We start from the raw sequence: 24,831 nt of genomic DNA, 5'->3' as shown, positions 1-24,831 counted from the left end.
CGTCGCTGTGGCCACCTACCATCCACCATAATATGACCGTAGCCGGAATTCTGCCAGCCTTCCTACGGTCATGGCAGCGGACGGAAGTAAGGTGGCGCTGCTGCCAGCAGCAGCGCCACGCCAAGGAAACACCGCCGACCGTATCATGAGCCATGATACGGCCTGGCGGTGTTCCGCTGGTGTACGCTGCTGCTGGCAGCAGCGCCGTGTCCCGTCACCTGCCAGAGGATCCCCTGCAAGCAGATAAGTCGGGTTCTCCAACAGGGGAGGGGGTTGAGGGGGTGTTGTGTGTGGGGGTGTGTGTGATTGTTTTTGTATGCATGCATGCAGGTGTGAGTCGAGTGGAATGCGTGTGTGAATGAATGAATGCGAGTGTATGTTGTGAATGCGTGTGTGCTGAAATGTATGTTGGTGTGTGTTGCGGTGTGTGTGTACATATGTATGCATGTATTTGTTTGATGAGGGTATGCGTGTGTGTATGAGTGTGTATGTGTGCACGTGTAGGTATGTGTATGTGGGGGGGTCAGGAGGGGGAGGGTGGGGGAGGACTCTGGGGAGGGCGGTGAGGGAGACCCCTATCAGTGTCAGGGAAGGAATTCCCTGGCACTGATAGTGCCTACCGCCATAATTTTTGTGGCAGTTAGATTGCTACGAAAACCATGGCGGTAGGCGGGGTCATAATCCCGAGGGTGGGATTGTGACGGCCGCCTGGCTGGAGACTGAAGTCTCCAGCCCGGCGGCTGTTACCACCCTGGCGGACGGAGTGGTACATTGGCGGTTTGGCCTGAGCCAAACCGCCAATGTCATATTTTGGGGAAAAGTACCGCCAGCCTGTTGGCAATAACGTTCCCCAAAATACCGCCGTCCACCAGGGTGGTAATGACCCCCATAGTGTGCACAGAGTCCAGGGGTTCCCCAGAGGCTTGACAGAGGCAATAATAAATAATACTAATCCAATGTCATATTTTGGGGAAAGGTACCGCCAGCCTGTTGGCAATACCTTTCCCCAAAATACTGCCGTCCGCCAGGGTGGTTATGATTCCCATAGTGTGCCCAGAGTCCAGGGGTTCCCCAGAGGCTTGACAGAGGCAATAATAAATAATACTAATGCTCTGTTTGTTGTAGTGTGGTCAAGCAGTTAGGCTTATCAGAGGGTAGTGTTGAGCATTTGTTGTACAAACACAAGCAATAAGTGAAAACACACGCTCAATGACTTAACTCAAGACCAATAGGTTTTTATATAGAAAAATATTCTTTCTTAATTTATTTCTAGAACCGCAAGATTAATTTAGCAGATAAGTACATAACATGAAAGGTACTTTGCATAGTAATAGTTAGAACTTTGAATGGAATCAACAATGTATACAGCTTTCTTTAAAATGGAAAAAAGCTACTTTAAAAGTGGACACTGCAATTTTCAACACTTCCTGGGGGAGGTAAGTAAAGTACAGTTTTTGAGGTAAGTAACAAACTATTGGGCTCAGTCTCTGGGACATAGGTAGCCCACCGTTGAGGGTTCAAGATAACCCCAAACACCCAGCAACAGTAACACAGGGCCGGTTAGGTGCAGAGGTGAAACAGGATCCAAAATAACATGGGCCCCTATGGAGACAGGGGGTGATCCGGTTCCGGTCTGCTTGCAGGTAAGTACCCGTGTTGTCAGAGGGCAGACCAGGGGAGTTTAGAGGAGCACTGGGGGGGCCCCAAGTAGGCACCAAACATGCACCCTCAGCGGCACTGGGGCGACCGGGTGCAAACAGGGTGTCAGATTCTCAGTGGAACTTAATGGGCAGACCAGGGTGTCACAAAGGCCTTGCAGGCAAGGCACAGGGGGGCTTCTCGGACAAGCCACCGACTGGGCAGGGAGGAGGGCCACCTGCTGGTCACTTCTGCACCAGTGGTCAGTTTCTCTCGAGCCTGGGGGCTGCGGGTGCAGTGCTTCTCCAGGCGTCGGTTATCTTCGTCCAGGACAGTCGCGGTCAGGGGGATCCTCGGGATTCCTTCTGCATGCATCGTCGTGGAAGGTTGGAGAATTCAGCCCAGGGTGGACACTTGGTCAGAATCGTCTGGGGGTCCTCTCTGACTGGTTGATTCCTCTGGGCACAGGCCAGGGGCATCAGATGCAGGGTAGTTGGACTCGCGCTTCTGGAGTGAGGTGGGAGTCCCTTTAAAGATGGTTTCTTTGTCTTCTTGTTGGACCGGTCCACTGTCCACAGGAGTTTCTTGGTCCTCTGTGAGGCAGGCAGTCCCCTGGAGGCCTTTCAGGGGTCGCTGGTCCTGCAGAATGCGTTCCTTCTTCTTTTGCAGCTTTTTGAAGCAGGACACGGGCCAGTAGGGCTGGGGCCAAGTCTGTTGTCACCTTCTCTACTCTGCGGGGTTTTCATCTCAGCAGTCCTTCTTCTTTCTTGAGGTCATCAGGAATCTGAAGAGCTGGGTTCAGGGTCAGCCCTAAATACTACATTTAGGGGTGTGTTAGGGTCAGGGGGCAGTAGCCAATGGCTACTGTCCCTGAGGGTGGCTACACCATCCTTGTGCCCACTCCCTCTGGGAAGGGGGGCACACCGCTATCCTTATTGGTCCTAATCCTCCAAAGCAAGATGGAGGATTTCTCAAGGATGAGGTCAGCTCTGGACACATTAGAGGTGGTCCTGGCTGAGGGGGTGACTCCTCCTTGTTTTTCTCATTATCCCTCTGGACTTGCCGCCAAAAGTGGGGCTCTTCCAGGGGTCGGGCATCTCCACTGGGTGGAGTGCCCTGGGGCACCGTAACACCAGGCCTGAGCCTTTGAGGCTCACCACCAGGGGTAACAGTTCCTGCAGGGGTAGGTGTGAAGCACCTCCACCCAGGACAGGCTTTGTTTCTGACCACAGAGTGCACAAAGGCACTCATCCCATGTGGTCAGAAACTCGTCTGGAAGTGGCAGGCTGACATAGACGAGTCAGCCTTACACTAGCAGTTGGGTTAACATACAGGGGGCATCTCTAAGATGCCCTCTGTGTGCATTTTTCAATAAATCTCACACTGGCATCAGTGTGGGTTTATCGTGCTGAGAAGTTTGATACCAAACTTCCCAGTATTCACTGTAGCTATTATGGTGATGTGGAGTTCGTAATGACAAACTACCAGACCATATACTCAGTATGAGTACCCTGCACTTACAATGTCTATGAATTGACTTAGACACTGTAGGGGCATAGTGCTCATGCAGCTATGCCCTCACCTGTGGTATAGTGCACCCTGCTTTAGGGCTGTAAGGTCTGTCAGAGGTGTGACTTACCTATGCCACAGGCAGTGGTGTGTGGGCATGACACTGTGAGGGGAGTGCCATGTCGACTTTGTCTTTTCTCCCGACTAGCACGCACAAACTGAAAGGCAGTGTGCATGTACTAAGTGAGGTGTCCTCTAGGGTGCCATAATACATGCTGCAGCCCTCTAGGGACCTTCCCTGGCCACACGGCCCTTGGTACCAGGGGTACTTTTTACAAGGGACTTAACTGTGTGCCAGGGCTGTACCAATTGTGGAAACAAAGGTACAGTTTTAGGGAAAGAACACTTTCAATCAAAGTTGGCATCAACACTAGGCAAAAAGTGAGGTGTAACCATTCCAACAGTTGCATTTTCCTACACCAGCTACATGATGACTTCTCTGAATCCTGGGATGTTTGGTTTCAAACATCTCAGAATAATAAACCTTCCCTGATCCCAGTGATGGATTTATTAATAAATGCACATAGAGGACACCTTAGAGGTGCCCACTGAGAACCTACCAACTATCAGTGTGCTGACTGACTGGTCTTGACCAGTTCAGCCACCACAGATGCATTTTGGTCCCCCAAAGTGAGAGCCAGTGCCATCGAGGACCTCAGACAAAAGCCTCACCCATGCAGGATGGAAATTCCAGGGCGGTAAGCTTCAAAGGCCTTGTCGCCTTTGTAATGTGATCCAGGTCTCTCCAAATGGCGGAGCTGCACAACCCACCTGTCCTGACCCTACTTTTGTTGGCATCACAGGCGGGAACATTCGGCAGAATAGGAGGACAGCCCACTTCATGCCAGTCCACCCCTAAGGAGAGCGAGCTGAAGTGGAAACTACTTTTTAAATTCCTCCATCTTGTTTGGAAGGAATTAGGCCACGAGGGTAAGGGTTATGCGCACTTTCCAGTGGAAGTGGTCATAGGAAGGATGTAGTCTCCCTAAATGTGGGCAACCCATTGGCTACTGTCTGGCACTCTCTGTAACACCCCTAAATTGAGTATTTAGGTGGCAACCCTGAACTCTAGAACTCAGATTCTAATGACATACGAAGACGAGGACAAAGAAGAGTTGCACCCGCAGATGAGGAAAAGACGAAGCAGCTGACCACCCCGGACTGCCTGCTGACCTCAAAGGACTCTGCCCAAGAAGCCAGCTTGTCCAGCCTTCAATAAAGACTCAAGTCTCAAGTGAGCAGCTGCCTGCTCTGCAAGAAAAAACTGCAAGGAAAAGAGACTGCAGCTGCTGGAACCCCAAAATCCCGACACAGAAGTGACCACTGCACCCGACATCCACAACCCGTGGTGAAGCCAACCGATGGTTCCAATGTGGATCCCGAGCTGCCCAATGACACAGTCCAGTGTGGTCTCACTCATCTTGGACTCACCCGATATGCCTGCAGCATCTGCATGCAGGCCTCCTCTCCCACAGCCTTGTGGTGAGAGAAAACCCAACAACTCTAAAAACCACTTGTCCTATCTGATGTAGGTCACTGGTGTCAACGATGTCCTCTGGCTCCTAAGAGCTCAAGTCCACCCTGGGTCCACCCCTACCGAACTCCCGAACGACGCCTGCAGCCCTAACATGCCTGACCCCCTGACCACGACTGTTCCTGGATGAGAAAACCGATGCCTAAAGACACCCCTGCATCTATCACCCCTGGGCACAGGGGAAGACAACCAAATGTGCACCTACATCCCTGAGCACCCCAAGTCTACTTTCTACCTGCTTGTTGTCCCTGACTGACCTCCTAGCCAGAGATTGCAGCCTTTTTGTCACAAGGTTCAAATCCCATAAAGAACCATTGGGCACCCGGCACCTTACTGCACCCCTGCACCCGGCCGCCCCAGTGCCACCTGATGTGACCTGTTAGTGTGGTGCTGATCAGTGCCCAGTACTTACCTTTGCTTCCTAAGCTCGACCTCGTAAGTCGTTGTTAACCCTGTGTTTGCTGAACATTGGTTTTCCTCCATAGGATAATATTAAGAGAACTCTGAAAATTGCACTGTGTTGATTTCTGAAACTGAAAAGTATTTATGCTTAAAAGTTTACTGACCTGATTACAAAGTTCTTGGTTTGAAACACATATAAAAAGAACTGTTCCTTTTCTTAATCAGTCTCAGATGTATTCTTTGAGTGTGTGTCACATTTAGTGCCTCTGTGAATACAACAAATGCTTAGCACTAGCCTCTGATAAGCCTAACTGCTTGCTCACACTACCACAAAATAGAGCATTAGTCCTATCTACTTTTGCCACTGCAAAACCAATTAGGGATTCACTGGACTCCAAAACCAATTAGGGATCCACTGGACTCCTGCACAGTGAACTTCATTTTAGTGCACTATATAGAGAGAGAGCTTCCTACAGGGCCCCTAAAGCATGCCTTGCAGGGGACATCTACCATACTTAAGATGACACTGCTCCTCTGCTCTTCATGTTTGCACCTTTATGGCTCGTCTTCTTCACCCAGCTGCCACCCTTTTTACCACTCTTGCCCACCCAGCTCATCTTACCTGGTTTCCCAGAATGTGGAGTCCTTAATGGGAGTGGATACTATGACCTTCACACCGGGGTGGCTCTCTGGTTCTCTCGGGAGAGCCTTAGGCTGAGGCTAGTAGGGTAGTTGGTAATCTCTATGATAAAGGTGTTTGGGTGAATAGCTGGCTTTGCCCATTCTGTGAACAGCCATGAGGAACTATACTAAGCAGAGAGCACAAACACCATCACCTACAGATTGGTCAAGCAAACTGTGCCACACAGGCTTCAGATAGTTTGAGGTCTGTGCTTGCTAAATTCCATCGTGGTGCTGGTAATAATTTGTCAGTGGTATTTTAGAGTTATAATCTAAGAGTATTTTGATATAATGCTTCACCCAAAATAAATGTTCAAATACCTCTTCAGGTTTTTCGTTGCTGTCAATGTTATGGATGTCAGTGCTCACAAGAGATACATATTTAACTTCTGCAGCCCGTTAACGTCATTCATCTGTAAACATACATTAAAAATGTGGCAGATGGCACAGATTATGCCCATTCCACTGCATTTAAATTGTAATTGCATGTTATCCCTGTTTGCTGTGTACAGTTCAGTGCCTTCCAATTTATCAATGTCCTACTTAGGAAACCCACCAGCCTTGAGGCATTGACTCAGCATTTTGTGCTAACTTAACAAAGATCAGGGCAGGCAGAGGAAAATGACACGGGCAAGAGCAAGGAGAGAGAGTAGGCAATGGAGATGTTCTCTTGACTGATGGGTTAATATATGGCGGTGTAAATCTGCAGAAAAATATGTAAAAGCCTGCAGAAATATTTTCAGATTTCAGGCAATGACCTAAAATGAGCATAAACCATAGTGAAAAATCATATTTATACTTCTTAGGCAAATGTCAAAAATATTGAAAAAATGACATTAAACTACCGTCATTGTATTTAATTTCAACATTTCAAAATGTTTACAAAACAAAAGAATTGTTATTCTATTGCCACTTCATGCACATTTCTCTTCATTTACAATTTATGATCCTGATACTTCATCGTGCATTTCCCTCAAAACATCTTCCAACAGCCTTTCTTTGTCATGATGCTGTGGTGTCCACACCTTTACACAACTTTGCTCAGGTTGCCTTATTTTGTCTGTTTGTACACTTCACAGCGCCCCATGCGCCTGTTGCATTCAGTTCCAGTGGGTAGGAGTCACTGAGGGCCTTATTCACAAAGATGAACTTCCACTTTTGTATAAGTTTACTATTTTTTGGGTAGTCACAAACTACAAGTTTAATTTTACTAATAGTCATTTTACAACGGCAGAGACTCTGCAGTCGGGTAGGAGAACTACACACAAAAAAGTAGGACAGGCTTATCTTTTTATGTGCGGAGTTTATATTCTATTCCAGCTCTTATATATCTCTGACACCACATTTACAACTGTCTGGCGTCCTGTTCGTAGTATAACAGAAGTAGTAATTTTGTGGTTTGTCTTAAGATCTGTCTTTTCCTGGACTATCTATCTATAGCACTCTAGCCTCCTGAACAAAACACAAACTAGCTATAAAGGGTTTTAGCACCAGCTGTGATTCGCCCAGACTTGTACAAAGTAAGTTTAATAATATGAAAAATAAATATCAGTATATCTGTATATTTCCCTCTACTTATGATTGTAGGTGTCCTTTGTAATTCACATCACATATTAAGTGGCTTCAGTCAAATAAAAGATGTAAAGGATGAATGTAGACTAGGTGTAAAATGGAAAATACAATTGCAATTGGTATTTCCGAGATAGCTACATCATCCCACAACCCCACGATAGAACTGTTAATGAAATAGCACATTGAAGTACAATCTACAGTTTACAGCCCACAGATATGGAACATCTCAAACAGCACACTACTTTCTACATCCAGGTACGCTACGAGGGGCTGACGTATGATTAGCTTGAGTAGTACATTGTAATGCCAACTCATGTATAATCCTTCTGGTCCACACTAATACTATAATATTCAGCGGTCTGCAGCCAATTATAGCTTACTCTACTTACATTCACATAAGACAAATCTACTACAGAGCTTGTACATCAACCAGAACTGAAATAGCCAATAAACCTCCCATCACCAACTAAACAGGCAATAAATAACCGAAGAGATCTGTCACATTCTGCTGCCCAATCAGAGAACTCTAATCTAGTCCACCACTGCAAGATCCAACTAGCTACACCCTATGACAGCTTCTTTTAATGTCACAATGACATTCATGTGTGGAATGATATTGATAAAGCCCACCCCAGTAGATGATCTCAAGGCTAATCACTCCAACAACATCTGTTCAGGAGCAAAAGACGTAAAGCAAAATAATATGTTGGACAACATAATGCTGTAAACAGTTAAGTAGACTATAATCATAAGAAATATCATAAGGGGCATGCAGAGCTGCTTGGGGGTGCCAATTTCCTGAAAACCATAAACTCTGAATCTATCTCACACTTCTTCATCCACTACACTGCTATGCAATGTGCCCTATAAGCAGTCACTGCACCTCGGTAGTCATCATGCAAGACGGGAAAACACATCCTACATAGGATCGAAACAGAAAGACAACACCTTCCTAATCACACACCCTACACATGTAGCTTGCTGTCCATGTAGGCAAGCGATTCAGTGCCACACAAAGGGGTAGTAAGGGCTAAATAAATGCTGCATTAAACACAATGCAATATAGTAAAGATGCCCAAAACATGGCAGCATCTCATTCATTCCAACTCCACACAGGAAAGCCCAGGATGGAGAGCCGGTAAAGAATTGCACATATTCAATATAAGGCTCCACTATAAGTGCAAGTGAAGAGCAATTAAAGTGCTAGTGTTCTATAAAATGCAAGAAGGTGGCAGAGGTCAACCACACACCACTTGGAAACCTGCCTGTGGTGTGAAAATTGGTAATAATTGCTTGCAGTAAATTCACTCATACACTAAAAGGAGAAGCTCTCATGGCAAATATTATTGAAATAAAACAAATAAAAATGAACAATGGAAAAGGGAAAAAGGTATGAGTAAACACAAAGGGTCTTCTGGAAGTCGATGAAAAATATTGATATAAACAAACAGTATTTCCTTGTTTAAAACTATGAAATGTGTTTGATTTGTTTGTTTATCAACAGAAGGGAGTTTGATATGTATCATCTAATGTCCTTCCTCCCTATTTCAGTGCTGACAGAAGATGGCAGGGAGTGTAAATTTCCCTTCAGACACAGGGGCCGAATCCATTACTCGTGCACCTCTAATAGCTTCTCTCTGAAGAAGTGGTAAGTATCTCTTCATAGCTGTTGCAATAAAGCACTGCAAGTATTTCTTCATGACTCTGATATTTGCCTAGCAAGGTACCATCACGAAATTTCTGTAATATGTGGATGGTTTGGTAAGCTACTTGCTTCTCATCTAGCAACAAAATGGGGGTAGTGCAGAGGGCAATATGTCCTATCTAGAGAGGATTTGTTTGCCATTGGTTCCACAGGATGCATTCACTAACTCACCCAGTGGTATTCATTTTTTGTCATATACGTTCAGCCAACAGGTCCTTAATGCTTCATGGTATGTTATACGATAAAACAAATAGTTGATAAATCAGAAAATGAACAAAAGAGTGGGAAACAAGACAGTTGATTAAAGAAGTCCTTGTAGTTGATGAGGCACATGGCCGATGATTCCGGAGCCTCAAGGGGGGGAGCGGGAAAGACTGGAGACATGAGCATGGAATCTGTGGTATGAATCAGAAAGTACTCAAGGATTGTAGTGGGAAGCTTGTACAACTGATCTTTGTATTTGGGTACAACTGAAATTGTTTAAGGGGTTTCATCCTTAGTGCCTAGAAGGATTACTGAAGGGTTTGGGAAACATAGTAATGGAAGAAAAATCAGTTAATTCCCTCTGTTAAGTACAATTATCACATTTGTTTTTATCTGCAGTTCCCTATTGAGCCTTGTTGTTTCTGATAAAATTGCATCTTTTCAACCTACAATTATGTAGTCGCGAACAGCTCCCAATCTGTCATCATTGTATCATTCAAATTGACTAGTCCAACCCGAATTTTTTTTGTAAGCCAGGCTGTGTGTTTATTATGAAGAGCTTACAAGAGTTCATATAATGTAAACTTGACCACAGTGGCGATTATATTTCACTTATCTTAGATTAATGCTGCTATTGTCTAATTATTTTTTTTCCTTAAAGACTTGGGACCTGTCATGATTTGGCATGAAAGGGGGTTCTGTTGCAGTCAATAGGTTGGTCAGACCATCATTTATGGCCTGGTTTAGATTTCGGTGGACGGGTCACTCCATCACAGCGGTGACCGATATCCCGTAATATAAACCCTGTAGGAAATAATAGGATTTAACTTTTGGTGGATGGGATATCCATCACCATTGTGATAGGTCTGCCAAAATCGAAATCAGGCCCCTATTTTTGGTGATGAAAGTTTAGAAGCTGGACGATGGTTGGCTCGACACAGGACCAGGATTATTGGTGGTGACTTCATATTACTCTGTTGTTGCGAAAACCAGTACTAAAGTTAAGAAAGAAATAAGTTAAACTCACATTTAATTAAAAAGAAAAAGACTTTGTGATTACAAAAGCACCAAAATAAAAAAAAAATGGTTAAGGAGATAAGCAGTTGCACAATTTTGAAAAGCCACCCCACAGTAATCAATGGAAACAAAAAACAAATGTCAGTTAATGGGGTGTGGTTGATTTTGTCTTATGCACCCTCCGTAGCAAGGGAGTGAGGATCGGGCAAAAATGAGATATTGATCATAGCCAACAGTTTTCCCTTCGCACTTAGAAATTTTTTTGGATGTCAAAGTCCCTGAACTATGCAAAGTTGGAAGCCGACCTACCACCTCACACGGTCTATCACATGATATCGACTCCCTTCACACGGTCACCCCGTGGGGAGCCAATATTACATGGTGGAAGACAAGGTGATTAGAAAATCCCTATAATATTAGCTGCATAACAAAAAAAAGATGAAAGCAAGAATTGGGTCAGATGGGGTACTCCCCCCTAAAAACAGGAAACATGTTTATAGTTCAGTATATATTCCTTTCACTTCATATCACTGTGTCACAGGCTTTCAGAAGTAATTAATTCCTAAAAGCTTAGCTACCAAAAGTGTTTATACTGTATCTATCCTCATGAAAAAAACATAAAAGCACATTTTGACCCTAACACAAAGAGCCACAGAAAGGTCAGTGAGATGCTGATCAAAGGCTCTGGTAAGACCCAAGCAGAGAGTTTATATTGGACAACTAAGCTTTCTAGAGACCCAGTGAGGCCCACCGAAGGACAAGATGAGGGAAGGGTTCAGGCCTGTCTCCTTGAAAATGCAGTTTATACAGCAATAATAACTCAATTAATGGACTAAGATAACAAGGATCCCACAAAATTACAAACACAGTGAAGGTAGAGACAGAGGTTAAATTTGGAGGACGGTGAAGTAATCCCAGGTATTTTTCAAATGTTACAGCAGAGCATAGTGAAGAGGAAGTCAATAAATCCAGTCAATCCATTGTCATACAGAGTGAGAAGACCAAAGAGATTCCAGAGGGGAGGGACTAATTTCAAGCCCAACTCACAGTCAAACACCAGTACTACATAAATGACAATTAGTACAAACCCGACTGGGCAGCTTGAAGTTACAGAATTTTGCTTCATCCAACCATCTGTGACCCATAACGATTCCATCCCCCCAAAAGTACAAGAAATTGCATTCTACCGACCACACTATTTGCATTGACTTAGAATTTAGAGCTTCGGTCAGAACCCATGAAAATGGGAAAGATGCTGCAAAAGTGTTTTTTGTATGTTTAAATCTGGATTGTGATAACTGCTTGGAGCATTGATATCTGCCATTTTTGGCCTTTGGACAGTGAGATGCTGCAAAACAGCTGTCGTAGTAGGTACATTCCCTTTCTTAAGGTAACATTTTGGGTATTTGAAAGGCCGTATTTCCCTGTTCTGTAAGTCCGCCATAAGCGTGTATGCAGTATAAAAGTCAAGTACCCTTATGAGCTGCGGGGAGGCTTTTGCCACATAGGTTGAGAAGCAGCCATGTCACACTGTGAGCAAGGCTCCAGTTTTGAAATGTCAAGTTAATCAGTGTTAGGAACCTATAAGTTCTAACACAGGGTAAGTCAGCTGTCAATAGGCCTTTTTAAAGCGAGGCACAGCATAATGTCCAGATTTATAACATGGAATGTGTACCAATTTGTGGATTTACAGGCAATAAGGGCACAATGCTAGACTGCCGCTCGATGCTGCAGCAGCCTGAGACATTAGTAAAGATTGCAGTGCCTTGAAGTCTACCCTTTCTAACTTTAAACTAGAAAGTGCTAGAAACACATTTCTTGCATCCAGTTAAATAAGTGGTGAACATAAAAATAGTTGGTCTGTATGTTTTTTTATTTTACATATCACAATGAAGACTTTTAGAAATGCTGGTAAATTTCTATTTTTTTTTGGAAACCACTTTAAAACCTGGTTGCTGATCCCTCTAGCTTAGCTGGCTCTCTTTAGTTAAATCATAATTATATTTCTTCCTACAGTCCAGGAAAGATGCGAATATATTTAAATGGTATGCAGGTCCGAGCCTCCCCCAGGATAACGAACGTCATCAACCTTAGATTTTCTATTGTGTGGTAGCTATCTGTTAAGGTAAAAGATCACCAACAATAGAAATACGCACACAAAGTACCGACATGCCTCCCCTGCTTGTTTTGCAAACCTCCTGTCAGAGGAAGGTTAATGCTTATCAAAAGTTAGTACACACAATGAAACGCCTGCCTTATGTATTTGCAACTACATATTAAAGGGAAGCAGCCCAGTGCATCTGTTTGCATTTAGAGGGTCACCTAAACAGCCAGATGGCTCTTTACATGTAAGAGAAATCCTGAGTTTACTACAAAGGGGATTCCTGTAGGAAGGGGCCAGAAGAGATATTCTCTAGGTGAGTCAAGCAGAGGAAATCTCAATCGAGTGTCTCCGTTGCCATTTTGGAAAACTGGGACACAAGACTTACAGGGCTGATTTTGTCATAATTCATTGGAAATGTTGCGCAAGATAGGAAGGGGCTGTGCTTAAACTGTAACATGATTTGTTTAGGGAACTAGTAGGTCAACCCTAAAACAATTTGTTCTTCCACAACTGTCACATCAGAGTGCTTCTGGCCTCTAAGAAGACAAAAAGAAGAAGGGAGCTGTTGGAAAACATAGTGTGACTGGGCAAGGAATGAAGACAATATCTATTTCTCCTTGTAAGTTGGACTTCGAAAAATATTCCAAGAACCTGGAACGCTGGTGTCTTGCTGGTTTCACAAAAGGAAAGGCAGTCCAGAACTTATCTATGGGTGCACACTCCTGTTGACAACCTGTTGCTAAGCATGGGATAATGAAAGAGCCGCTGCACAGTCATGGATGGCCCAGCATTACAGGTTGAAACTGGACATTTGCCTTGAGCCTTGACTGAGAGTGAGGAAAATATTTTGTCTCACTTGAAACTGTGACCCAGTGCCATGAACATTCCTTGAAAAGGAGATATTTCACATGTGGGCCCTCATTACAACCCTGGCGGTAAATCCCCCTTACCGCCGTGCTGAAGGCTTTCAAGATACCGTGGCCGCGGCGGAAATCCGCTACAGGTATTATGACCCACATCTCGTAATCCGCCACAATACAGACACAACAAAGGTCAGTGATAAACTGGCGATAGAAAAACTTACACCGTCACGCCAACAGAACTACGCTCACACTATCACAACCCACGAATCAATGCGGCGGTCATTCAACCGCGGTAATCCATTTGCAGTACACACCGCCACGCTCAAAATACACACACATTTACAAAACACAACCACATTGGACAATTGAAAACACACACACCTGACACACATATACACACCCACAAACCCACACCACTATAAAACACACACACACAACCCCTTAAAACAATTTTTTTGGAAGAAGCAGAGAGAGAGAGAATAACAAACACAACACCAGCATCCACAGGCACACAACACCATCACTTATACAACATCCACGCACCTCAAAGAACAAACACCAACACAACACATCACACAGCACAACAAACATCACCTCACACATCACCCACACCACATTATGGCAACTCAAAGACACCCCAGGTTTTCTGAGGTGGAGCTCAGGGTCATGGTGGAGGAAATCATCACTCGGGTAGAGACACAGCTATTCGGATCACAGGTGCAGCAGACATCCATTGCAAGGAAGATGGAGATATGGCGGAGAATTGTCGACAGGGTCAACACAGTGGGACAGCATCCAAGAACAGGGGATGACATAATAGGTGGAATGACCTATAGGGGAAGGTGCGTTCTGTGGTATCCAGACACCAGGTAGCAGTACAGAGGACTAGCGGTGGACACCCACCTCCTCCCCCACAGCTAACAACATGGGAGGAGCAAGTCTTGGCGATCATGCATCCTGAGAGCCTCGCAGGAGTAGCAGGAGGACTGGACTCTGGTAAGTCTAATCTCAACTACTTAATCCCTCACACCCTACCTGCATGCTATCACAAACACCTAGCCCAACCCTCACACCCATCACCCCAACACCCCACAGATACCCCACTATCACAATCCACACATCCCAATACCAAGCCCTGCATGTTACACCAAAGCATGGACACCCATCACCAAAGCATGTCCAGTACAAATACTCACCCAGGCCCCAAAATTACCAATCACACAGGGCCAAAGACAATAAGCCAAGCACAGGAGTAGAGGGTAAATCACACATTGCACAAGATGGCACACACAGATACAATAACTATGTATTTACCCCCCAACAGGACCCCTACCCAACGTCACCAGACAGGAGGTACCAGACATATCCAGTCCCCCCACAGAAGAGGCCCACAGTGACGACAGCAGCTCTGCACGCCTGGATCAAGATGACTAGCCCGGCCCATCAGGGACCTCGGGACAGTCGATTCCCCTGCCACTCTCACAAACAACCACTGAACCTCCCCCCTCAGGAAACACCACCACAGCACCCACCCAGCGGGCCATCCCTCTGTCCCCAGGACACGTCAATCAGCAGTGTGTCCACCACTAGCGGGACCCCAGACAATCAGGGACCTGGGGTCAGTGGCAGTGGGCACACGGTTCAGAGGACAGAGGCACAGGATAACAGGGAAGCTGGGAGGGCTGCTGTGCGACAGGGGGAGGACAGGCCAAGGCACTCTCCAACATCATGGGAGCATACCACCATTCCCAGGAGACCATGGGCACAGTACTGGCTAAATTTCAGGAGACCCAGGGGCTGCAGGAGGATCAGTACCTGTGGATCAGGGAGGACTTGAAGTCCATTAACAACACCCTGGTCACCATTGCAGGGGTGCTGGCAGACATGGCCAACACCATGAGGGACACAGTGGCACACCAACAGGCCCATGATACTAGCCTGAACGATGAACAGCCCTCCACCTCCTCCGGCGCTAGTGGACAGGAGGTCCCGCCACAGGACCAACAGGCCACCAGCACCCGCCCCCTGCAGAAGGAGAACCAGCCCGCAAATGGTCTCTGGGATCCAGGAACAAGACAGAGAACATTGCCAAGACCCCGCCAGGAAATAAGACTCTCCTGATTGTCACCCTTCTGTCCCACTCTGTTACCCTGTCCACCTTGAACTGCCATTACTCCACTTCCTATGCCCCCTTGGACAATGCACCTGTGATACCAATAGACTGGACTCCACCATGGACATTCCTCCACTATCACCCCAGCCCATTGCACAGCCCCCTCCACTTATTAGCACAGAAATAAACACCCTTGAATCACAAACCAATCTGGAGTCAGTCTGTACTTTCACAAATGTGTTATTGCAACCTCTCAGAAAAATAGCTATGTCAATGTTCATTTTCACATACCAATGTTCTACAGTTGTTGGGCAGCAGTAAACATAGCAGAAGGCAGAAAGTGGTACCCAGATCTGTAAATTGGAAAGCCAAATTGAACTGTCAGAGTCCATACACAGAGGTAAAAAGGCAGCATCATGCAATGTCCTACAGTAGTATGATATGAGAGGAGCAGTGCCAGTCTCTTACCTGTGTCTCACTGGAAGTATTGCATGATGATGTTGTTTCGTTTGTCAATATCTTCTTCCTCTGCCTCCTCTTCTTCACTGTCCACAGACTCCACAGCTGCCACAAGACCAACATCAGGCCCATCCTCCTGCAGAAAAGGCACCTGGCGTCGCAAAGCCAGGTTGTGCAACATACAGCATGCCACGATGATCTGGCACACCTTCTTCGGTGAGTAGTATTGGGAGCCACCTGTCAGATGGAGGCAGCCGAACCTAGCCTTCAGGAGGCCAAAAGTACACTCTATTAACCTCCTAGTTCGCCAATGTGCCTCATTGTAGCGTTCCTCTGCCTTTGTCCTGGGATTCCTCACTGGGGTCAGTAGCCATGACAGGTTGGGGTAACCAGAGTCACCTGCAAATATCGAGGGACAACTGTTAGACATACACCAACCCTTAGGGACTCTCCCATACCCAGACACCTATGTAACTGTGTTAGCCACACGCGGTGGCTCTGGAGTTGCCCCATCACATAAGGGATGCTGCTATTCCTCAAAATGTAAGCGTCATGCACAGAGCCAGGATACTTGGCATTCACATGGGAGATGTACTGGTCTGCCAAACACACCATCTGCACATTCATCGAATGGTAGCTTTTACGGTTTCTGTACACCTGTTCATCCCTGCGGGGGGACAAATGCCACATGTGTACCATCAATTGCACCAATGATGTTGGGGATATGTCCCAGGGCATAGAAGTCACCTTTCACTGTGGGCAAATCCTCCACCTGAGGGAAAACGATGTAGCTGCGCATGTGTTTCAGCAGGGCAGACAACACTCTGGACAACACGTTAGAGAACATTGGCTGTGACATCCCTGATGCCATGGCCACTGTTGTTTGAAAGGACCCACTGGCCCGGAAATGGAGTACTGACAGGACCTGCACTAGAGGGGGGATTCCTGTGGGATGGCAGATAGCTGACATCAGGTCTGGCTCCAACTGGGCACACAGTTCATGGATTGTGGCAAGATCAAGTCTGTAGATGATAATGATGTGTCTGTCCTTCATTGTCGACAGGTCCACCAGGGGTCTGTATACCGGAGGATGACGCCATCTCATCATCTGCCCCAGCAGGCGTGCCCTATGGAGGAGAAGGGTGAGCAGAGGGTCATACACCACATAGGTTTCCCAAGGGTGTTTAGAACAATTGTGATGTAATCGGTGTGTTGCGCTGTATGTCCATATTGCTGCCCAAAAGTGCTGTGACGCAGTTAGGTGCCCTGCCATGTGGCCCCCTGAAATGGTGGCTGTCTGACCTGTAAGAAGGGACAAGGGGAAATGAGGTAACTGTGCTGGCATTGTGCAGCGTCACAGTAGGCGGACGAAGACTGCGGCGCAATTCAGCATTGGTTATCATTGGGCCCTATGGGTTCCAGAAGCCAATGACGATGTACGCCGGCGGTGACTGTACGCACAGCCGTGTACGTGACCGCCATTTTCTATCTGTTCACTCACTTGATACCTGACCTTCAACAGGAGAGGACCTCAACTGCAAGTGCTGCTGTGACCTGAGTCTGGAAGCGACAATGGCTACAGTGTCTGGGGAAAGGGCCCCTGCCTTCACCATGGAGGAGTTGGACAACCATGTGGCTGGGGTCCTCCCCCAGTAACCGCTACTCTACGGTCTTCCAGACAAACAGGTGAGTACACTGTGAGCATGATGGATGGGACATGAATGTATGGAGTGGCGTGGATGGAAGATACAGCGGGGGTGGGCAGAGGCCAGCATGTGAGTATGGTCAGTGTATGTGTTTCTGGACCAGGGTGGGAGGTTGTGGCTAATGAGTAAGATGAACCAGACGGGGGAGTAAAATCCATTCTTACCTCACTTTTCCTCTAGGTCAGCGCCCACCAGAAGAAGGGTATTTGGCGTGCCATCGCCAAGGAAGTACAGACCCTGGGGTCTACCATAGACGGAGCACCCACTGCCACAAAAGATGGGAGAACCTGCGCCGCTGGAGCAAGAAGACGGCGGAGGCCCAGCTGGGGATGGCCTCCCAACATGGAAGGGCTTCCCGTCGCATCATGACCCCCCCTGATGTACCGTATCCTGGCGGTGGCATATCCTAAGTTGGATGGGTGCTTGAGGGCATCACAGCAGCCACAAGGGTGTGAGTACAGTCTCATTCAGCTGACTCTGCACACTTTATGAGGTTTCTGGGTGGGGGAAGTGGGCTGTGAGTTCCCCAACGCCAGGGCAAACATGCCAGGGTAGATCCATTGTTAAGCAGGCTCAGTGGCAGTCCAACCCCAAAAGTGGTAGTGGCCCTCTACACCTAGTCAGGCTCCTGTTCCAGGTGTGCATCAAATGGGTCTAGGCACAGTCCCCCATGGGCATGTGATTTTCCCCTGAACTGTTAGTGCATGGCCTAGTGCATAGGGCTGCTCCATGTGTGTTGTGTCTGCCAACGGTGGTGTTGTTGCAGGCATTGACCATGTGTCTCTTCTGTCTTTCCTCCCCTTTTTGTTTTGTCACCCTGTCCTTGTGTGCATTAGCATCATCTGGCGGTGGAGCATTGGCACCGGAGCAGGAGGGAGCTGCAAACCACATGGCCCAGGAGGGTGAATGTATGGAGTCTAAAAGGCACCAGTGGGACGGAGGATGAGGGGAGCTCCACGACGGGGACAGGAGGAGACACCAATGACAGCGACTCCTCCTCTGATGGGAGCTCCCTTGCGGTGGCGGGCACCTCGGTGCCCACCGCATCAACAGGTACAGCTGCCACCCCCCCTACCAGCACCGCCCTCCCAGCAGCCCCTCATCGAGTTGCCCGTGCCCACTCACACAGGAGGGTGGGCATCTCCTTCGCCCCAGGCACCTCAGGCCCTGCCCCAGTCAGCCCTACTGCCCTCAGTGGGGAGGCTATTGACCTCCTGAGATCCCTCACTGTTGGGAAATCAACCATTTTGAATGCCATCCAGGGTGTCAAGAGGCATTTGCAGCAAACAAATGCATACCTGTAGGGCATTCATTCTGGCATGGCAGCCCATCAGAGAGCATTTCAGGCTCTGGACTCGGCACTGATGGCAGCCATTGTCCCTGTGTCCAGCCTCCTCCCCTCCAACTTCCACTACCCAGACCCAATCCCCTCTACCTCAGCCTATCCCAAGCACACCATCAGACCTGCATGCACACTCATCAACACACAAGAGTGGACATGGCAAACATAAGCACCACACATCCCACAGGCACTCACACAAGCACCATCCCCATGCAGACACACCAACATCCACTGCCTCCACTGTGTCCCCCTCCTCCACGTCTTCCTCCTCCCTCCCAGTCTCGTCTCCACTCACACCTGCATGCACTACATCCTCAGCCACTACCACCATCACCAGCATGCCCATCCCCACACACCGCTCACGTGCAATCACCACCCCCACTAACATTTACTCGTCCCCTGTGTCCTCTCCCAGTGTGTCTGTGAGCCCTCCTCCCAAAGTACACAAACGCAGGCACACACCCACTCAACAGCCATCCACCTCACAACAGCCTCCAGCCCATGCACCCTCACCCAAACTCAGCAGACGTGCACCTCCTACAACCACTACCTCTTCCTCCACTCACAAACCCCCTCCATCTTCCCGTCCCAGTGTGTCTAAAAACCTTTTCCTGGCTAACATTGACCTGTTCCCTACACCTCTTCCCCGTCCAGACCCCAGCCCAGCATCTCAGCCACGAAATCCTTGAGCACTGTGGTTCCTGCAAGTCCATTAACATCGCGGGTGGCACCCATCAGGGCTGTCAGTGTGCCACCTAGTGAGGCCAAGGATCACCCTATTCCGCCACCTGCCAAGGTGAAGAAGGGGCCCATGCCGTAGGGAAAAGCCGCACCAATAACCCAGCAAGGCCTCCTCCAAGACAAAAGAGGACAGTGCCAAGGTCCCAGCAGCGACTTCCAAGGTGGGGAAGGGACACACGGCTAAAGGGACGTCAGCTCAGGGCACGGAGCCTCCGGGTGAGGGACTGGTGACACCCCTTCTGCAAAACAGAACAGGAACCTGCATGGTGGTGGCCACTGCTGCAACCATCGCCACCTGCACTGCCACCTGCATGCCTACCTGCACTGCCACCTGCATGCCCGCCTGCACGTCTGCTGCCTCTGCTACAGTCCCCAGCATCATCCCCAGTGGGCAGCCATCTGAGGCTGCAGGAGACGTCCTGGTGTCTCCCTCCACAGGTGCTGACACATGCACCACCGCCAGCATCTCCGCCACTGACACCGCCGCAACCATCGCCACCTGCCCCGCGATGTGCTCAGACAGTGCTACCACAGAGTGCCACCACAGCCGACATGAACATCATTCCCAGTGGGCAGTCGTCCGAGGCTGCAGGATACGTCCTGGACCCTGCACAGAGTACATGAGGCACCACAAACAGCACTGGCAGTACCAGCAGTTGCCAGGCTAAGTCGCCGCAGGTTGGAGTGTGTCTCTGCCTCCATGGAGTATCATGCTACCTGTTACCAGGAAATCTCGTGGCTCTGAGACCCAGGTGAGGGAATGGGAACTGCCACACACCATGTGCAGCACTCTGGGCACCAAGCCCCCTCCAGAACCAGTTGAGAAAAGCATCCACTACCCCAGTCCTTGGCAGGATGAAGCACTCTGGGCACAAAGCTCCCTCCAGAACCAGTGGAGAAAAGCCTCCAATACCCTAGTCCTTGGAAGGATGAAGCACTCTGGGCACCATGCCCCCTCTAGAACCAGTGGAGATAAGCATCCATTACCCCAGTCCTTGGCAGGATGAAGCACTCCGGGCACCATGCCCCCTCCAGAACCAGTGGAAAAAAGCATCCACTACCCCAGTCCTTGGCAGGATGAAGCACTCTGGGCACAAAGCCCCCTCCAAAACCAGTGGAGAAAACCATCCACTAGAGAGACTGTGGCCGTGCACTCCCCAGGTGCCCCCCCTCCCCTTCCCCCTGAGGTGCCTATTTCTTTTCGACCTGATGCCCCAGCAGAGTTCTCTCCGTTTTGAGGCAGATATCATGTGTGGGCTTCGCCCATGCATTTTGGGACCACTGGTCCATGGACAATGAATGGAACACTATCTGGACTTGTGTAGTTGCTGTACATATTTGTATATAATGATCTTCTACAGACCTGTTTCCCTATCTGGATTTTCGATGATTACACTCGTTACAATCATTTTATTTTGTCCTTGCGTTCTTCCAGAGGGTTACGGGGTGTATCTGTAATGTTGATGCATGTACTTGTGTGTATGGTGTTGTGGGTGAGGGTGGGGGTGTTGCATGTGTGTGTCACTCTCTTTTTCCTCCCCCTCTCCCCTGTGTGCTAGGTACAGTACTCACCGTGGTCGTCGCCACCATCTTTGATGTTCCTGGTAGAAGAGGAGGTAAACCAACATTGGTAGCACCTGTAACTCAGGCTCCATGGCATCCTGGTTCCTCGTGGGGTGTCGAGAGGTGAGTGGTTTCCGTTTCAAGTCCTGTTTCCGCCGTGCTTTTGTTGGCGTTGGTACCGCCCCGGAAAAGCTGGCGGATTGGTGCCTTGTAATACAGTGGGCGGTACATTGTCTTCCGTCTGTCCGTGGTGGTTACCGCCGTGGTATTTGTTGCTCCCGCCGTGGCAGTCGGAGTGTTAAAGTGTCTGTCTCTGTTGGCGCTTTCTGCCATGGTTGTGATTCCATTTTTTTTACTGCTGGCCTGTTGTCAGTATTACCGCTGCTTAAACACTGACCGCCAGGGTTGTAATGAAGGCCGTGGTGCCATGGGGACATTCTCACCTCTGAAGGACTTGGACAAGGTGCCACAAAGACACAACTTCAGCAGCAGCATTGTGATTGGTCAGAGCGCCCTGCTTCGGGGCTCAGACAGGGAGTAGGGCCCTGTGCACTTTCTCCTCCCGGCTGTTCAATACAGCAGGGTGAAGAAATGCAAAGTGGCAATGACTGTTCGGCTTGCTGAACATGGCCGGCCAAAGCGTCATGAGCATTTATGTGCACTTACCACTCTGCCTCCAGCCCTCCTCCTCCTCCAGCCCGCCCTAACCTGGCCTCCCGGGTAAAAATAAAATGATAATAATGTTATCATCATTTTATTTTTCCCTTTCGTCCACTGCATAAAGCAGTGGGGTGAGCCGCCCCTGACAAATAGTAGTGTAGCGCCTAGCGCCACAAGAAATATTATGGCTCATTGCCACACATGTCACTGCTTGTATGGCGCTTTAGACTGTAACTATACACAGTCATTAGACCTAGTACAGGCTGCAAGGACAGGAAAACGCCAACTTTCTTAAAGTGGCATTTTTAAAATTATAATTTAAAATCTGACTTCACCATTAAACAGGACTTTAATTACAATTTCATAGATGGCAAACAGGAATTGCTTACCTGTTCCCAATCAAAAGTTGGCACTTATTAAAGGTAATAAGGCAACCTAATGTTATCCTATGGACAGGTAGGCCTCACAGTGGCGAAAAACTAATTTAGGTATTTTTCACAACCAGGACATGTAAAACTTAAAAGTACATGTCCAGCTTTTTAGTTTGAATGCGCCCTGCCCTACGGGCTACCCAGGAGCCTACCTCAGGTTTGACATATATGCAATAAAAGGGAGTTTAAGGCTTGGAAAGGGGATTAAATTGCCAAGTCGAATTGACAGTTTAAATCTGCAGTCAGGCTGCAATAGCAAAAGAGAAAGAAAGAAAAAAGAAAGAAAGAATGAAAAAAGAAGAAAAAAAGAAAGAATGATGTTAAGAAAACATGAAACAAAAATGGAAAGAAGATGGAAAGGCATCAAAAAAGGAAACAGACGGTGAAAAAGAAAGAAAAGAAAAAAGGAAATAAATGCAAAAAAGAAAGGAAAAAGGAACAATAGAAACAAAGAAGGCAAAAAAGAAAGAAGGAAAAAGAAGTCAAAAAGTAAAGAAAGAATGAGATAAAAAAAGGAACAGAAGGAAGAAGGAAAGAAAGAAAAGGTAGAGAACAGAGGAAGGAAAGAGGGTTAACAGTATAAAATGTTAGAAAGTAAAACTCAAATTACACCCTAACTATGTTTAAATAAAACTTAGAAGTGCACTCCAAATTAAACACCAGAAAGTCTGGTTTTCTTTCTGGGCAAAGTTTATCAAAGAACCATTGTAGAAATCGAGTCCAGTAACACAATATGGTATACTGTGAAATAGCAGCAGTCCACTTCAAAAGGAACAGCATTGGAAGGAGACAGGAACTGATAAAGCTGGAATGTGCCCTGTGGTCACTTCAAATGCATCCTACTATTACATCAGGCAACACTGGCACTAAAGGGAACTCCTTGTGCACCTTTTGAAAGAGTAAAACACAGTCACTCAAAGCGTAGTTAACCAGAGTCTTACATAGGCCGGGCCATTGCTCCATGCTGTATGCTGTGGTGGACAGAAGCAAAATTCGACTGACACAACAACAGACCACTGGGTAAAGAGAGGTGGCTGTAAGCCTCTTTGAGCAAGTGTATTACATAATATTTTAATAAAATCAAAAGGTTTTGGCTAACCCCAAACCCAAAAAGGAGCAATTAATGCCCAGTTTTTACAGGAGCACTATGAATGTGGATCAAACAAACCCAAGCATCAAACTGATGAGTATAATTCAAACTTGAACATGTAGTAAATTGTTAAAAGTTGCCTAAACCGAAAGAAGGCCCCGAGAATTTTAGTTCTAGTGTTATAGACAGTGTAGCATCTTCTCCAGCCCTGGAGGATACATATGAACGATGCCACATGGGACCTGCGTTCAAACGTTACTTTATTCATCTGCATACACTAACGTACAGTGCATTATATCATACTTTCTGTTAACCACACCTTAACACCCCTCATCCATTGCGTACTTTCTGTTCATAGTCCACCCAGAACCATGAGTGTTCTAGTGTGAATACCTTCAAGATTCTCCATCTCCCTCTTTCTTAAATAAAAAAAGTGATCAACATCACCAAAATCACATTGCCTTGAATAATTGGCAAGGTGCTCTCACTTGTCTATCAGCTCGGGTGGTTTGAGATGATTGAGGTTCACCATGGTCAGGAAGTGGTGTCATAGGCCCATGCTCTTGAGCCGGACCGACTTGCTGGGTTGTTTCCCTTACAGTTTTAGGACTCAATGAGTATGTTGGTAGGATTTGGAAATGTGATGTGTCCTGAGTGTGCTGTCACCATATGTCTTTTCATGCCACAACCTGTAAAGGATCAGCAGCAAAAGGGTGACCATTTTCCATCTATGTTTCTGCTTGACTAATACCCTGGCCTTGCTGATCTGCGTACATGTTAATTTTTCTTTTCTGAGCTACGTCAGTGTCTCAAATCTTGTCAGTATTCACTGATCAAATCAAGGTCCTTTGAAGTAGTTGTGGGGTCAAGAGTTGACTGAAAGGCCCAGAAGGCCTGACACATGGCTCGGTTCAAATCAATTCCCTCCATGGACACTTCTTGAATGACTCTTTTAAGGGTACCAACTTATCATTCGACTACCCCATTGGCTTGGGGACAGAGAGGCATTCTCTTTTTGTGTTTGACATTCAGTCAGATTAGGAACTCTTTGAACACCTTGTTGTTTAAGGCTATGCCATTATCTGATTTGAGAATTTTGGGGATATCCTACATTGCAAAGATGTCATCAAGCCATGCTATGACTTTGTCAAGGGTTGTCAAGAATAGGTCTTCCACTAAAGGGAAACGTGAATAGTAATCTATGACTACCATGAGATGGTGTCCATTTAGTAACGGTCCAAAAGTCAACTGCAACTCTCTTCCACACATTGACAGGAGGATCAGACATTGTTACTGGGTGTTGTGTCACTTTCGGCAATGGCTGCAAATGTGGCATGTTATCAGCCTGTTCTTGACACTCTCATCCAGCCGAGGTAACCACACTTGATCTCTCAGTGCTCTTTTAATGACCACAACACCACAACACCAATAGTGGAG

The 24,831-nt window shown here is 47.2% G+C and overlaps 1 protein-coding gene and 1 long non-coding RNA gene across 3 annotated transcripts in view; one reads left to right on the top strand and one right to left on the bottom strand.

Annotated features, from left to right (window-relative positions):
• Positions 1 to 24,831, top strand: part of HGFAC (HGF activator) — a 600,748-nt gene that overhangs the window by 112,728 nt on the left and 463,189 nt on the right. The window contains exon 3 of the mRNA XM_069203474.1: positions 8,948 to 9,044. Coding sequence (XP_069059575.1) covers positions 8,948 to 9,044 — 97 coding nt within the window. The remainder of the gene's footprint in view (positions 1 to 8,947; positions 9,045 to 24,831) is intronic.
• LOC138249525 (uncharacterized) overlaps positions 1 to 24,831 on the bottom strand; it is a 456,612-nt gene that overhangs the window by 77,015 nt on the left and 354,766 nt on the right. The window lies entirely within an intron of this gene.

This window comes from Pleurodeles waltl, chromosome 1_2, assembly GCF_031143425.1.
Source record: "Pleurodeles waltl isolate 20211129_DDA chromosome 1_2, aPleWal1.hap1.20221129, whole genome shotgun sequence".
Lineage (NCBI taxonomy): Eukaryota > Metazoa > Chordata > Amphibia > Caudata > Salamandridae > Pleurodeles > Pleurodeles waltl.
This window is presented reverse-complemented; position numbering and strand designations above follow the sequence as displayed.